The 15169-nt window shown below is 52.8% G+C and overlaps 1 protein-coding gene across 3 annotated transcripts; it reads right to left on the bottom strand.

Moving 5' to 3' along the window:
• Positions 1 to 8597: 8597 nt before the first annotated feature.
• Positions 8598 to 12619, bottom strand: PYCR2 (pyrroline-5-carboxylate reductase 2). 3 transcript variants are annotated; one of them, XM_019659009.1, is made up of 7 exons: positions 12363 to 12619; positions 11996 to 12066; positions 10783 to 10962; positions 10464 to 10685; positions 10163 to 10255; positions 9816 to 9979; positions 8598 to 9242 (listed from the first exon to the last, which is right to left on the bottom strand). In XM_019659009.1, exons 1-7 carry the CDS (start codon positions 12427 to 12429, stop codon positions 9077 to 9079), a joined length of 963 nt encoding a protein of 320 aa, XP_019514554.1. In that variant the 5' UTR covers positions 12430 to 12619; the 3' UTR covers positions 8598 to 9076. The 3 variants fall into 3 exon arrangements, with proteins under 3 accessions (XP_019514554.1, XP_019514555.1, XP_019514556.1); XM_019659010.1 differs by having other exon boundaries at positions 11996 to 12125; XM_019659011.1 differs by lacking the exon at positions 12363 to 12619 and adding an exon at positions 12196 to 12356.
• Between the last annotated feature and the right edge of the window lie 2550 nt (positions 12620 to 15169).

The following is a 15169-nucleotide window of genomic DNA, read 5'->3' on the forward strand; positions in this document are numbered from 1 at the left end:
AATGGATAAGCTGGACTTCATGAAAATTAAAAACTTCTGCAAAAAACAACTGTCGAGAAAATGAGAAGAGAAGCCACAGACTGGGAGAAACCATCTGTAAAGGATAAATCTGATAAAGGACTGTTTTCCAAAATATACAAAGAACCCTTTAAACTCAACAATAAGCAAATGAACAACCCAATTAAAACATAGGCAAGGGCCGGCCGAGTGGCGCGATGGTTAAGAACTGGCTTGGGACACCAGAGGGCCCCGGTTCGGATCCCACCTATGAGGGCCAGTGACACTGCCCTCCACAGCTAAGATGCTGAACAACAGCTCAACCTGGAGCTGGGCTGCCGTGAGTCGCCAGCAATGGCGTAGGCTGCAGACCCTGTGGCAGTGGGTTGCCATAGGCTACCGTGTGTAGCCATCAGCCAGCGTGAGCGGCCAGCAGCCACTGTGAGCGGCCGTCCAGAAGCCGGCGACTGATCTGCCTCGCCCGGGAAGAGCGCAATGATGGTGCCAACTTGGGCCAGTGAAGCAACATCCTCCACAACTAGACTGAAGAACAAAAAACACGACAGCAACTTGTCTGTTCCCCTTCCCCCAATTCCCCAATAAAAATCTTTTTAAAAAGAACAAACAAAAAAAAGCATAGGCAAAAGATCCAGACACCTCACCAAAAAAGACACACAGATGGAAAATAAGTATATGAAAAGTATATATCAACACCGTGTGATATCAGGGAAATGCAAATTAAAACAGCAATGCGATACCACTACCCACCTATCAGAAAGACCAAAAATTTCAAACACTGACAACACCAAATTCCAGTCAGGCTGGAGTCAAATGTCTGGGTCACAGGATCCCCCACATCTCCAGCTCCAGGCCTACTGAGCCCCTCGCCCCCTCATGTTCCGTGCAGTGGGCCCCTAAGTCTTTCCTTTGGGAGAAGAAAAATCAAATTAAAAAGCTCACTACTTCTGGCTCAGCCTGGGAGGCTCTGCAGCCTTGGCCCTGTAATTAAAAATGGAATAACACATCAAGTAAGAAAGGGAGTTGGTCCCCAGGGCTGCTGTGAGACCAGCCTCTCATCTCCCTACCCAGGGGCCCCTGAAAGAGGATGGAGACTGTGGGGCAGGTCAGAGGTCCCACCTGGGATCACAGCACCAGGCTGCTGGGCCCAGAGGAGGGAGCACACCCAGTGCCTGTTTGTGGGTCAGCGTGGACAAAGGTAGGCCCAGGGCTGGCCTTCACAGCTCCAGCAGGAGCTAAGGGAGCCTGTGTGACTCAGGCCAGCGAGCTGTGTGATCTTGGGCAGCCCAGGACCCTCGCTAAACAATGAGGAAGTGAACCTACGTGACCATTTTTACTGTTTTCCATAAGAAGCAATTGAATAAAACAGAAGCATCCTCTGGGTTGTATGTGCATGCTCGCGTGTGTGTGCAAATGTGTGTGCAATCCCTTCCCTGATTACAAGCTGGCCAAGGGCAGCACTTAGGACTTAGGGATCTGTGTCTGCACCAGGACCACAGAGCAGGCTCACAGTGGTCCCAGGAAATGGTTTTGTTTGGGTTTTAATGGAAAGGCAGGGAGGGTCCTCCTGCCAGGCCCTTGGAGGCCCCCAAGCATATGTCCAATAACACAGCCCAGCCTTTTCCCATCTTACCAGCCAGGGTGCCATGGTCTGTGGAGAGACCAGCTGTAGTAGATTCCAGGGGAGGAAGAAAAGAAACAAAATTGGCCCCTTTGGAGATGGGCGGGATGAGGAGAGTTCACAGTGGTTCACAAATGTGTAATGGACTGGGCTTCTGGGTCCAGCCGTCAGCAGCTCAGCGGTGCCCACGACCACCTATGTGCAGGGTATGGACGGGGGCCGGAAGCAGACCCTATGCACTGATGGGGGAGGACATACCTGGAGACTTGGCTTCCCCGTGGCCTGGATTTCCAGCTGGTCACCCCCACAGGGAAGTGGTCAATGCAGCCGGAACCCCCACCCCGCAGCTCTGGGGAGTGGCCACACTCTCTCTGATGAAGACACCACAGCCCTGGCTGGCAATGTCCAGAGGTGCCCTTCACAGCCACGTTGACTGAAACGCGTCTGACTGATGGTCTTGCAGAGGGAGGTGGCCAGTGCAGCTACATCCTTTATTTCCTGAGCATCCTTCCATTTCTCAAAGTTCTGGGTTCAGGGGCACAGCGCTTCTCACTCAGATCACCCGGGGTCTCCATCATTGCCAGCGCCAGGTCTCCTGTCCCACCCTCATCCCACGGGCTCCCCGATCCACTCTCAGGACCACGTCTCCTGTTCTCACAGGCTCTCCCTGGCCCTTCCCCACTGCTCTTAGCCTTCAGAATCCCCAGACTCTGCCTGTTATGGGCTGAACTCTGTCCCCCCAAATTCATATGTTGAAGGCCTCACCACCAGTACCTCAGAATGTGTCTTATTTGGAGATAGGGCCGCTAAAGAGGGAATTAAGTTAAAATGAGGTCTTCCTGGGCGGGCCCTAATCCCATATGACCGGTGTCCTTGTGAGAAGAGGAGGTTAGGACACAGACACAGGGAAAGTCATGTGAGGACACAGTGAGAAGGTGGCCAGCTACAAGCCTCGGAGAGAGGCCTCAGGAGAAACCAACTCTGCCGACACTTGGGTCTTAGGCTTCCAGCCTCCAGAACTGTGAGAAAATAAATGTCTGTTGCTTAAGGCCCCCAGTCTGCGTGGTATTATGTGACAGCAGCCCGAGCTGCTATTCTCACCCAGGTGTCCCCAAAGCTCTCATTCTACTCAGCTCTAACTCATGGTGCCGGGTTACAAATCCACACCTTGGCCCCCAGCCTTTTCTGAGGCCCAGCCTCTGTCCTTGACTGTTCCTCAGGGGGCTCCACCTCACCCTTGCCACACCCCACTGGAATGGGTGGCAGAATGGGGTGAGCATAGGCTCTGCCTTCTACTGTTGCTCACCATGGACCTGGGCAAAGCTGTGAGCCTGTTTCCTCACTTGTCAAACACCCACTTAACAGGGTTGTTTGTGAGGATCTGGGAAGGTGTAGAAGGGGCCTTGCTCTGGGTTTGACTCGTGCTTGACACTCAACAAATGGCAGCTATTATTTTTATTATTTTTCACAAACCTGATCTCCTTCCGATAGTTCTCAGGTCAGTTAATGGAGACATCAAGCTGGGACCGTGCCCTGGCCTCCAGACCTGTTCCCCGTCACCTGCCCCCATCTCATGGGTTTGTTTGCTTCATTAGCTCAACAATCCACACAAGCACCTACTTACTAACCTATCTGCTTACCCCCAGCCACTTTGCTGTGCTGAGCACACAAGCGGGAAGCCCGTGGGCTAGAAGGGCTTCAGCTTATCTGCTTCAGTTTATCAGTTCAAACACACTGATTTGTATACAATCAATTACAATATAAGGGGATGTGTTGGGGGAAGGGGGGGTTCTTAAGCCTTGTGTATTACCCTCTTGGACTGGCCTCTCTCATCTTTCACCCAGATGGCTACAAGATTCAAATTACCGTTCTGCAAGGCTTCCAGAGCGTTCTTTCTTAAGCAAAAATAGGCCTGATCCCTCCCTGCTTTAAAACCCTCCAGGGGCTGCACCTGTCTTCCAATAAACCCAATCTGAGTCACCTGGGCCTTCCTGCCTTCCTGTCTATCACCCGGTTCCCCCCGCCCCCCGCCTCCCCCACACACTCCCTCTTTACTCTTGCCATGTGAAAGACTGCCAACATTGGGCATCGGTCCCCACCACCATGGCCAGGGTGCCACTCCTGAGCCACGCTGGCCCTTTACCACCTCCTTCTATCTGGAAAACTCACCTTATCCTTCAAGACCTATCTTCAGCATCACCTCCTTCCATGAGTCTTCCTGAACACCTCTCCACTCCCGGGCGCCCTTTACTGCCTCTGTCAGAGCGCTTATCTCCTTGTAGTATGGAGTTTGCAACGATCTCTTTCATGTCTACTCTCCCCACCAGATCAGAGACCCCACTGGGGAGGAAGAGACCAAGTCTGGCTTTATCTGTGGTTCCAGAGTCTGGCACACAGTGCTTCGTGTGTGCAGACTGAATAAACGACTGAATAATACATGCAGGCGAGTCAGATTGAACCAGGTGCTTCTCATCCCTCGTCCCATTTAATCCTCACATGACTGAGCAAGGACAAGGTTATAGGAAGGCCAGCTTCACACTCTGCCCTCCCCGTCCCCCCCAAATCCCCTGGGGCTTCTCCTTACCTGGACCCCCATTTCCCAGGGCTGGCCCTGAATGTCTTAGGACATTGACACCACACCATGGAGGGTCCTGATACATGAACAATTTGCATTTCATGCACCCATGAGATCTAAATAAGTCCATATTTATTTATTTGGCAATCATGCAGGTATTCTTCTCAGCGTTTCACCTTTCTGGTCTTGCTCCCTGGATACCCAGGAAGGCTGGCTGCAGGCCACGATCAGCTCCATTCAATTTAACAAGCGTTTGTCCAGCTCCCGGGTCAGTGCCGGGCAGTGGCTATCACGCTGGCTGAGGGTCAGAAGCTCTGATTCTGAGGTTTGGATGGGAGATGAGGATCTGCCAGATTTAGAGAGCAGAAAAGACAAGGAGAAGGCATTTCCAGTGGAGGAAACGGGGTGAGCAAAAACAGTGGGGGGGGGGCATATGGGTAAGGGTGGGTCTGGGGTCCAGATGGAGAGCATTTTGTCATGTCCAGACAGGGTGCCAAGGGTAATAAGATTAGAAATGGAACTCAATAAATGCTAGTTTCCTCTCCATTTTCCTTCATTGAAAAAGGCAGGTGATCCAACTGGTTTTAGAACCAGGTCTGGGCACCAGGTCTGGAGCCAGCGGTACCCAGAGAACTGGCCATGGGCCCACCCAGACCAGAGCAGACTCTGGTTCTACCAGGCTCTGGCTCTGGGGCCTGTGCTCCCAGGTAACTTCTCTGAGCCTCCAATTCCTTAACGATGACCATAAAATCAAGAGCAGCCTTGGTTATTGGCGCTCCCCTCCTGCCAGACACCAGCCCAGTCCTGAATCTCATTTAACCCTCGCCTCAACCCTTCCCGGTGGGGACTGCTATTGTCCTCATACTGCAGAGAAGTTCCTGGAGGGTAAGTAGCTAGCCCAAGGTCAAACGGCTAGTAAGTGATCTGGCTCTCAAGGCTTCTTGAGCAAGGCTGCTGTGTATCAATTCAGATGACCTAAGAGAAACCTGGACACCGTGGGCACTCGATAAGGCTTGTCTTCCTCAACCCTGGACACCCAGGGGAAGGGCCCAGGTGTGTGGGCAGCCGGGAGGGCTGCTAGGGCTGCTATCCTGCCTTTCCCACCTGGGATGACCATGATGGTGAGGGACAGAGCAAGGGCTGTTCCAAGAAAGAAGATTCCAGAGCTCCCCTCTCTAACCAACACAAAGCTGCTTTGTTTTGTGAATACACGAAACCACGTGCCACAGCTGGCACGCGGAGCACCGAGCTGGATCGGGTGTCTCTGATCCGGTTTCTCCCCAGGACACAGCACCCTGGATTGGGTCGCCAGCCCAGGAGACCCGGGATGTTCTCTGGTGAGCGCCTGGCGCCCTCTAGTGGCATAGGGGAGCCTTTGCTTTGCAGCTGGGCAATGGGGCCTGAACAGAGCCCGGCTTCCTGAGCTAGCTTTCCTAGCGGAGCTCATCTGTGAGACTAGTGGGAGAGAAATGGGCTTTGGAATCCTGGCCCCAGCTCCCCTAGTTGCCTTAGGTACGTGCCTTAGGTACCTCACGTGCCAGATGGGGCTGCTTATGGGCTTCCCACCTGCCTCCCAGGATGCTGTGAGAATCCTATTGGATGTGATGAGTGACAGCATCTTGTTGGCTCAAAAGCACGACTAAAGAGCAAAGTATTGTGTTCGTGAGAAGGTAACCAACAGAGCAAGTTCCAGGATGCTAAGGGCCAGTGAAGGGCTGAGGGCAGCAGCTGGGGCAGAGGGGCTAAGAAAAGGCCGTGCTAACCTTGAATGCCAGCTTGCTCCTAAAAGGTTTGGAGGGGGGCATTCAGGTGCTTTCCTGGTGGCTCAGGCACCTGGAGAGACAGGAACAGTTCTAGAACCTCTGTCCAGGGCCTGACACACTGGGGGCCCCTTTACCTTCTTAGGGAGTTGCCAGCCCCTGACTCTGATGGCCTGTGGCTCCGGACCCAGGGCCAGTCGGCCTGGTCAGCCCTGTGAGGTGGGCAGCTCGGACGGGCAGGTGCAAGGTCCTGGGGAGAGATGACCAGAGAGATGTCTTCCAAAGCCTGACTCTCTTCTCCCTCTCCCTGGAGGATTGAGACCGCAACTTTCAGTCAAGCCTGGCCCTGACCATGTGTCGTTGAAGCTCAGAAGTGAAGACAGGTCTTTGTTAGGTGAGCACCCACCTGAGCCAGGTCTACCCCATGCAGCAAGGCTCTCAGTAAATGTACAAGCATGTGGGTGGATTTAGGCCTGGAAAGGGGGTAGCCTTACAGGAGGGTAGAGGACGGGTGGTGAGGGGACAGTCTCCTGTCACCTTGGACAGCTCACCAGCAGGCCTAGTACAGAGGACAGGTTTTGGTATCAGAGGTGGATTTGAATCCTGGCACCAGTTCCTAGCTAATTAAAACTTGGGCAACTTGGGGCAGCCGGTTAGCTCAGTTGGTTAGAGCGCAGTGCTCATAAAGCCAAGGTTGCTGGTTCGATCCCCACATGGGCCACTGAGTTGCGCCCTCCACAAGTAGATTAAAACAACTACTTGACTTGGAGCTGATGGGTCCTAGTAAAACACACTGTTCCCCAATAAAATTTAAAGAAAAAAAAAACAGTTCCCCAATTAAAAAAACAAAAAACTTGGGCAACTTATTTTGCTTGACATTACGAAGTGTAATTTACATGCTATAAAATTCACTCACTTTTAAGTGTACAATTCAAAGACCATCTACGTACAGTTGGGCAACCATCACCACAATCTTCTCTTAAGTCCTTTCCATTACCCCAAACAGAAACCTCGTGCTCTTCCCAGTCCCACCCCAGCCCTAGACAACCACCCTGTCTCTGTAGATTTGCATTTTCTGGACGTTTCATATAAATAGAATCATATACTTTGTGGCCTTTTGTGACTGGCTTCTTTCACTTAATACTTTTGAGGTTTATCGTGCTGTAGCGTATGTCAGTGCTTCCTTTTTATTGCTGAATAATATTCCATCGTGTCGGTATAACATTTTATCCATTCACTAGTTGATGGACACGTGGGTTGTTTCTACTTCTTGACTATTATGAATAATGCTGCCCTGAACATTTGTGTGCAAGTCTTGTATGGACGTGTTTTTATTCTCCTGGGTCCACACCTAGGAGTGGTTTCTGGGTCCTCTGTACTCAATTTAACTGTTTGAGGAACTGCCACTGTCTTCTAAAGTGGCTGTACCATTTTACATCCCTACCAGCAATACACGAGGGCTCTAATTTCTCACATTCTTGCCAACATTTTTTTTAAAGAGGGAGCATGAAGTGGCATCTCATTGGGTTTTGAGTTGCATTTCCCTCATCTTTTCATGTGCTCACGTGCCATTTGTATATCTTCCTTGGTGAAATGTCTATTTGAATCTTTTTGGGCAATTTAACCTCTTTGAGTGTCACGTTACTTTTAAATTATACCAGTCCTAAGGCCATGAGGTTTTACGAAAGGGATTTGCAAAGGGCCTGCCATGTAAGGGGGACGTAAAAATGATAGCTTTTATTATTGTTGTCACTTTGGCCCCACAGGAGTCAGCCTTCCCCATGGGCTCTCAGGTTTGGAGCTGGAGCCAGGGCTGCCCTGGGAACAGAAAGCTCTCCTTCCCTCCTCAGCAGGTGAAAGACAAGCGGTCCACGGTGTTCTAGATCTTCTGTGAGCAATCCCACATGGTCTCACTTCGCACCCACCAAAGCCTTTTCATGAAGCATGACCATAGTTACGGAGGATGAAATCTTGAGGTCAGAGATATTCAGTAACTTTTCTGAGGACAGCTGGCGGCTAAGAACACGGACAGCCCCCACCACTGAGCAGCAGCTCAGCTGGGTTGCTTACCCTCTCTAGGCTTCAGCATCTTCTATAAAGACGTCCTCTGAGGGAGGATTTATTCTCCTTACTTTGTGTCCTTAGTGCTCCCCACAGAAGCAGGGAGCACCTGGTCAGGGCCTTGAGTTCTCTAGAATGCTGACTAATGATTAAGCATTAAGAAAAGCAGTAAAGGGCCAGCTGAGTGGCTCAGCTGGTTAAGAGTGCAAGCTCTGAGCAACAAGGCTGCTGGTTCGATTCCCACATGGGCCACTGAGCTGCGCCAGAGCTGAGCTGCGCCAGAGCTGAGCTGCCGCTGAGCTGCCAACAGGTGGCAGGATGGCTCAGCTGGTGACAGCACGTTTGACTCCCGCATGGGGTGGCAGGCTATGCCCACCCGCAACTAAGATTGAACACGGTACCTTGAGCTGAGCGGCCGCAAGCTGCCAACAGGTGGCCAGATGGCGACTTGGGAGCTGAGCTAGCTGCGTCCTCCACAACTAAGATTGAAGGACAACAACTTGGCTGTTCCCCTTCCCCAATTCCCCAATAAAATCTTTAAAAAAAGAAAAGCAGAAAAGCAGGGTAATATAAAATAAAACTTTATTAAAGCAGCTAAACAGCACTTCCTCAATGGTGCACCTACAAAGTGATAGTTAAATGAGTGAGCATTCTCATTTAGTGCATTTCTGCTTAATTGTGACAATTCTAAGTTGCTCATTTTCCATTCAAAGAGAAATGCCCTTGTCATGTTTTGTACCGCTCACCTCCCTGACGTGGTATCAAACTTGACCCTGCTTTGGGCTCCAGTTGGAGAACCCCAGTTGAAGAGTTCCTCGGACTCTGCTACCTGCGCTGGGGCTCTGACAGTGGGAGGTGTGCAGAGACATTTGGTTTCCAGCATCACCCACCCCTTCAGAGTATCTTCCAGCATGGGACAGCAAGGGAAACTAGGGCTGCTTGGTCTGAACAGATTTAAGGAGGTTTTATAGCAAGGATCTGGCCTCACCCTGCATGGCCCCCTCAGGCGAGGGCTCTAGTCACAGAGAGGGGGCAGAGGCTGCCTCAGTCCTTCTTGCCTCCCGGGGCCGGGTTTCTTGTGAGGAGCTTCCCTGAGCTGCTGGGGGTCAGCGTGGACACTGTGGGGGATTCCAGCTTCACTCTGTCCAGGAGGGTCTTCTTGAGGGCAGCTGGGGAGATCTTTTCTTGGTCAGCCATGGACTGTAGCTCTCTGCAGACAAAGCCCGAGAGAGGTTGAAGGAGGAAGGCAATAAACGTTGGAGCAGAGTGTAGCGAGGCTTCCCCGTCCACATAACCCCCAACCCTTGCCGACATGATACCACCCAAGACGAGAACCTAAACCAAACACTCTCCCAAGCTGCGTAGAGTGCTCTTTAACTAAGTACGGTTTACTACAGATGGAGTGCCAGGTGGTATCTGTGATCATATGGGAGAGAGTGTGTCAAGTCACAGGGTTTGGAGTTCATGAACTTGAAGCTAAATCCTGTCTCAATTGCTTATTAGCTGTTTGACCCTGGGAAAAAGCGTCTGAGTCTCAACGTCCTCATCTATAAATCAAAGCTAATCCCAACTATCAGAACGGTGGTGAGAATTAAATGAAGTAAGACCTGCCAACCCTTAGCTAAACAAAGTCTAATAAGTCATGGTTATTAAAAGAGCACAGACTCCAACACTGCTAATGGGACCAAAGACGACAGGTTCTGCAAGACAGTGCCCAGCCCAGCTCAGCCCAGGGGCCAGCTGGGAATAGGGGGGCCTGGGGCAGAGAAGGAGAGCAACCCACCGTGTTCGGATGCAGGAGGCCTCAACAGCATTGATGAGCAGGGAGCGGAAGCCCCCACTCTCGAGGAAGTGCAGGGCATGGATGGTGGCCCCTCCAGGGGAGCAGACATTGTCCTTGAGCTGGCCTGGATGCTGCTCTGAGTCCAGCAACATCTTGGCAGCCCCCTAAGGCAGGAAGGGAGTATGAGAGGAGCGAACTGCCAATGCACCTTAAGACAGGTTTCTCCACGACCACTGCTCTTCCCCAATAACTATCCCAGCCTCGCAACCAACCCGTCCCCAGCTCACTGACACACAAGCACCCCCAGCCCATATCCTGTCCAGAGCATGCAAGGGGAAGATACTGACCAGCAAGGCCTGGGCCCCCAATCGGACTGCTAGGCGCCGCGGCAGGCCCATCTTCACTCCACCATCAGCCAACGCGTCCAGGGCCATGAACGCCTATGGAGACACTCACTGAGTCCTGGGGCAGCAGGCACCAAGGGCATCCCTTAGGCTCTGCTTTTCCTGATGCCTGGAACTAGTACCAAGGATCAGCCTCCTCTACCAGCCAACTGTGCTCAAGAGGTAGTCGACACCCCCAAGCCTGCCTGCCATCCCGTCTTGCTCTCCTGGGTCCCCAAAAGGCTGAATAAGTATGGGGCCTCACGTAGGCAGGCCCGCTGCCGCTGAGCCCTGTGACGGCGTCGATCAGGTCCTCCTCCACCTCAGTGCAGAAGCCCACGCTGCTCATGAGCTGCTCCAGGAGCTGCCCATCCTCCACCAAGGCATGGGTGCCTGTGGCGTACACCGTGGCACCCTCCCGCACTACCACAGGTGTGTTGGTCATGCAGCGAATCACTTTGGGGGCTGGCTGGAACGCCATCAGTTTCTGAAGCAAGGAAGAGGGCTGATTGAGTTGCCAGGACCCAGCACCCACTAGCACCCACCCCTCCCCTCAGACGGGGCACCAGGGCTGAGACAGGCACCTTCTCCACAGAGCTGATGGTGACACCGGCTGCACAGGAGACGACGATGTGCCTGGTCTGGACGTCGGCCCCGATCTCATCCAGGATGAAGGGGATGATGTGTGGCTTCACGGCCAGGAACAGGACGTCACTGTGTCTCACTGTCTCCTTGTTGCTCCGGGTCAGGTTCACCCCCAACTTCTGCAGGAGGAGACTGCGTGGCTCACAGTGCGGGGCAGCCTCACCAGGCCCAGGCCCTCCCAAGCAGCAGCTGAACCCCTGACAAGCCCTCTCCCCGCTTCAGCCTGGAATTCCCTGCCCTGTCCTCTCAGGGTCTGCCCCTCCCCCCACTAGCACCTAGTTTTCCAATGTTGCTACTGGGCAAGTGAGCATAGGTGCTGGGCATGGACAAGCTTCTCCATGGCAACCAGGAAAGAGCTGTCCCACATCCCCAACAAGCTGGCACCCAAGGCAGGGCTCTGCCAGGTAAGGAGGCTCCATGGCTGGAAAGCGGCAAAGGGAAGGGTGAAATGCTAGCGCCCAATGGTGGGAAGCAGAGCTGGGTCAGGCCCTATCCCAACCCCGGAAACTTGCTCATCAAACTGCATGGTCTCTGTGTGGTCCAGAGCGGCCTGGAGGACACCCATTCCTCTAGGACTCCAAACTGAGAAGCAGGACCCTCCAGTGCTAGGAATATCAGCCATCCTAGACACAGACGCTGCCTGTCACCTGCGTCATTAGACCGGTGACACGGCCCAGATTATGGGTGAAGGCTTGGGATATTTTTTCTTTAGAGGGGAACAACTAACTTGCCAGATTCTTTCCCAACACGTTCGTTCATTCATGCCTCAGAATAACTCAGCCAAGTGGCTACTGTGGTCTCCATTCTTTTATTAATGAGGAAACTGAGGCTCAGAGTACCTGACGGTCACACAGCTAGTCCATGAATGAAGCCAAACAAGCATTTACTGGGTACCTACTATGTGCCAGGTGCTTTCCATACATAAATACCTCAATTAAACTTCTAATCATCCCAGTGCCTGGATTTGACCTCAGGCTGTTTGTCCGGGTGCTCCCACCATACTGAGCTGCGCCCGGGGAACGTGGAGGATAGTGATGGTCCTGGTGGGGAGGTCAGCGCCGCCGCCTACACCCCAGGGGCTCAGCGCATCAGGGCATCCTTCTCCTGGGTCTCCACCTTTCCCCCCCCCCCGCACCCCTACGCCCCACTTACCCTAAGCGCAGACACCGTGGGCAGGTCCATTTCTGGGGAGCTGGCTATTATCTTGTGAGCCGACAGGATGCCTGCCGCAGACAAGGCTTTTCAACTGGGGATCATGGCCCACCCGGTTCCCACACTTGCCCTGGGAAAGCAGAATCAAAACCCACCACCGCTAACAGTGCCGGTCTCCCTCTTCCCCCTCCATCCCTTACACCGACAGAAGGCTCTCCTGATGATGAGCAGGCCTCCCCCATCAGGCGCAGATACCCCTCTTCTTCGTTCATTCAGTCATTCATGGGTCCATGAGTGGCGCGGCAGGCGGTTCGCAGGCTAGGCAAGGGGCCGCACACGCATCCTCCTCCCGCCTCCACTCGCTCACCTGCGGCCGTGAAGCCCCGCGCCAGGGCACAGGCCAGCTGGCCCGCGCCGATAAAGCCCACGCTCATGGTCCCGGGCTCGGCGTCTACCCGGCAGCAGCAGGAATCCACCGAACGCGGGTCCGGAGATACCGCTGGGGATAAGCTGCGGGTGCAAAGGCCCAGCACCGGGCGCGATCCGGGAACCAGACGCACGGACCTTCCAACAGCTTCCGGTCCGGATCGCGCCACCTTTCCGCACTCAGACCCACGCCGCACGGCCACACATGGCCCCGCCCCGCCCAGGCGACCAATCCGAGACCAAGTCGGGGCTGTGCGCCCGCCTCCTGTGCACGGGATTGGTGCGCCGAACCTCGGACCCGACGCCCGGAAGCCGGGATCTTCGCTGCGCGTGGAACACTACGCCGTCTGCCCCGGACCCGGGCTCCGCCCGAGGTCGCACTGGTGGTTCCGACACCTCCGCGGCTGTCGGCTGGTGGTCGAGGGCTGAGGCCGGTATTGTATTATTTCTGGCGCTTGCCATCAGCTGCCGGTCGTGAGCCAGAGGAGTTCTCCAGGTTGCCGATTTGAGGGGAAGACTATGTTCCGTCCCCCCCAGCCCCCCCAAACCCCGGCAGGGGTTCAGATAGAATCGTGGAGACCTGTGGGCTCCGAGCCAGGCGCCTCCGTGCGCCCTGGGATTCCGCCCGCTTCCTCCCGGCCGAAGCGAGGGGGCGGCGGGGACAGCCGCGGTTCTTCACTTGAACTTGCGTGGTTCACGCGAATTGGTCTTAACTAGATTGCAAATAGGGTCAGTTCCTCTGTTTAGGAAATGACCGGCTCCCTAGGGTCTAGCTAACGTAGTAGCCCCTCCACTGTGCAGTTTGTCTAGTCCTTTCCGTATTCACCCCCCCACACCCCCCAGGAGGGGGCCGCTTCCAGCGATTTTCTCCTAGCGGATCCCATTCCTGAGCGAGTACCCAGGTCCTCAGTTTCTGCACCCTTAAAAGTGAGGACCAAATGTTTATTATTAAGCAAAATAATGCTTTTATGACTATGATTAGAAAAGTAATACATGCATATGGAGGAAAATTTTGAAAATACAAAAAAAGTGAAAGTCAAAATCACCCATAATCATACTTCCTAAAGATAGTTTCTTATAAATATTTTTGGTGTATTTTCCTACATTATTTTCCATATATATATCTATATAGATATAGATTTTTTCCATCATCAGAAATAAGTGATACACATAAAGTTTTCAAATTTCTATACTAGATACATAATAAGCATTTTCGATGTCACTGCGGAGTTATTTAAAACAAGATTTTAGTAACTACTTAGCATGCCACTAATTTAACCATTCTCCCAAAGATCAACATTAGGTTTATTTACTCATTCAATAGATATTTACTGAGCCAGGTTCTGGGGTACAGCTGTGAACAAAAGTCCGTGTGTGTGTGTGTGTGTGTGTGTGTGTGTGTGTGTGTGTTGGGGTGGAGTGGAGTGTTTGACCCAATGGTGTCTGCTCCTATCAGACCCATTACACACATCCATCCCTTACTTGGTTGCCTTGTTATCTCCCGTCTCAGCTTCCAGGAGTAGAGGTGGAAAAGGAGGGTGACTACAAGGGCTTAGGACAGGAGGCCACGCTGGTGACTCCAGTGCTGGCTTGGTCCCCAGCCAGGGCAGGCCACGTAAGAGGGAGCAGCCAAGCCATTGGTCCTCCAGACTAAGCTTGGAAATGTGACCCACTGGCCAGAAACTGGCTATTTTTTGTGGTATTTTGAGATCTATTATTTTGTCCTCTCCAAAGTTTAAAGTTTATATATGCAAAGTTGTGTTATATATTTTAATTGTAGGCAATCTCATTTTATTCTCTTGTAATAACCTTGCTGACTCTTAACGGCCCATTTCATTGGCGCTGTGGCCTCCGCCATGGCTGCCATCTGACACCTGTGAAGTTCCTTTGCGCTAAAATGTTGGATGGGATGGGATAGATGAGAAGAGGAAAGGCCCGTCCTCCCCACCCAGCCACTCAGGATACACCCTCGAGGAAAGCCCCAGCCTGGTGCTGGTATCCTGCCATGGACAGATACTCTGTATGTTTAGCACCTGTCTCCTTGAGTACGCACTGTAGCCTTCTACTCCATCTGAACAGAGACGTCCAGAAAGAAAATGGGGACGTTCACTAAGCCTCCAGGACTGCCCGCCTTTACCCGCTCCTCCAATCCCCTGACCTACCAGTCCTGCCCCCTCTCCCTCTCCAGCTGAGTGGGCCCAGCTGGTTTCTCTGCTCCAGGTCCCATAGGTCAAATCAAGGTGTCAGCTGATCTGAGTCCTCACCTGGAGGCTCCGGGCAGCATCAGCTTTCAGACTCATCCATGTGGTCAGCAGAATTCAGTTCCATATGACTGTAGGACCGAGGTCCCCTTTCCTTGCTGGTTATCAGCCAGGAGTTGTTCTCGGCTTCTAGAGGCCACTCACGTTTCCTGGTTTCCTGGTCCCCTTCATCTTTAAAGCAGCAATGGATGGTCAAATCCTTCTTACACTTCAAATCTCTCTGCCCTCCCTTTCTGCCTCCTGTCCTGCCTCTAGCCAGAGAAAGTCCTCTACTTTGAAGGGATCATATGATTAGATGGGGTGCACCTGTGTAATCCAAGAGGCTCTCCGTATTCTAAGGTCTATAGCCTTAATTACACCTGCAAAGCCCCTTTTGCCACGTAACCTAACATAGTCACTGATTTCAAGGATTAAGGGAGCATGGACGTAATTGGGGAGAACATTCTGCCCACCTCACTATCTTCCTGAGCTGATGAGCACATGCTTA

Source organism: Hipposideros armiger, unplaced genomic scaffold (assembly GCF_001890085.2).
Source record: "Hipposideros armiger isolate ML-2016 unplaced genomic scaffold, ASM189008v1 scaffold_293, whole genome shotgun sequence".
Classification (NCBI taxonomy): Eukaryota; Metazoa; Chordata; class Mammalia; order Chiroptera; family Hipposideridae; genus Hipposideros; species Hipposideros armiger.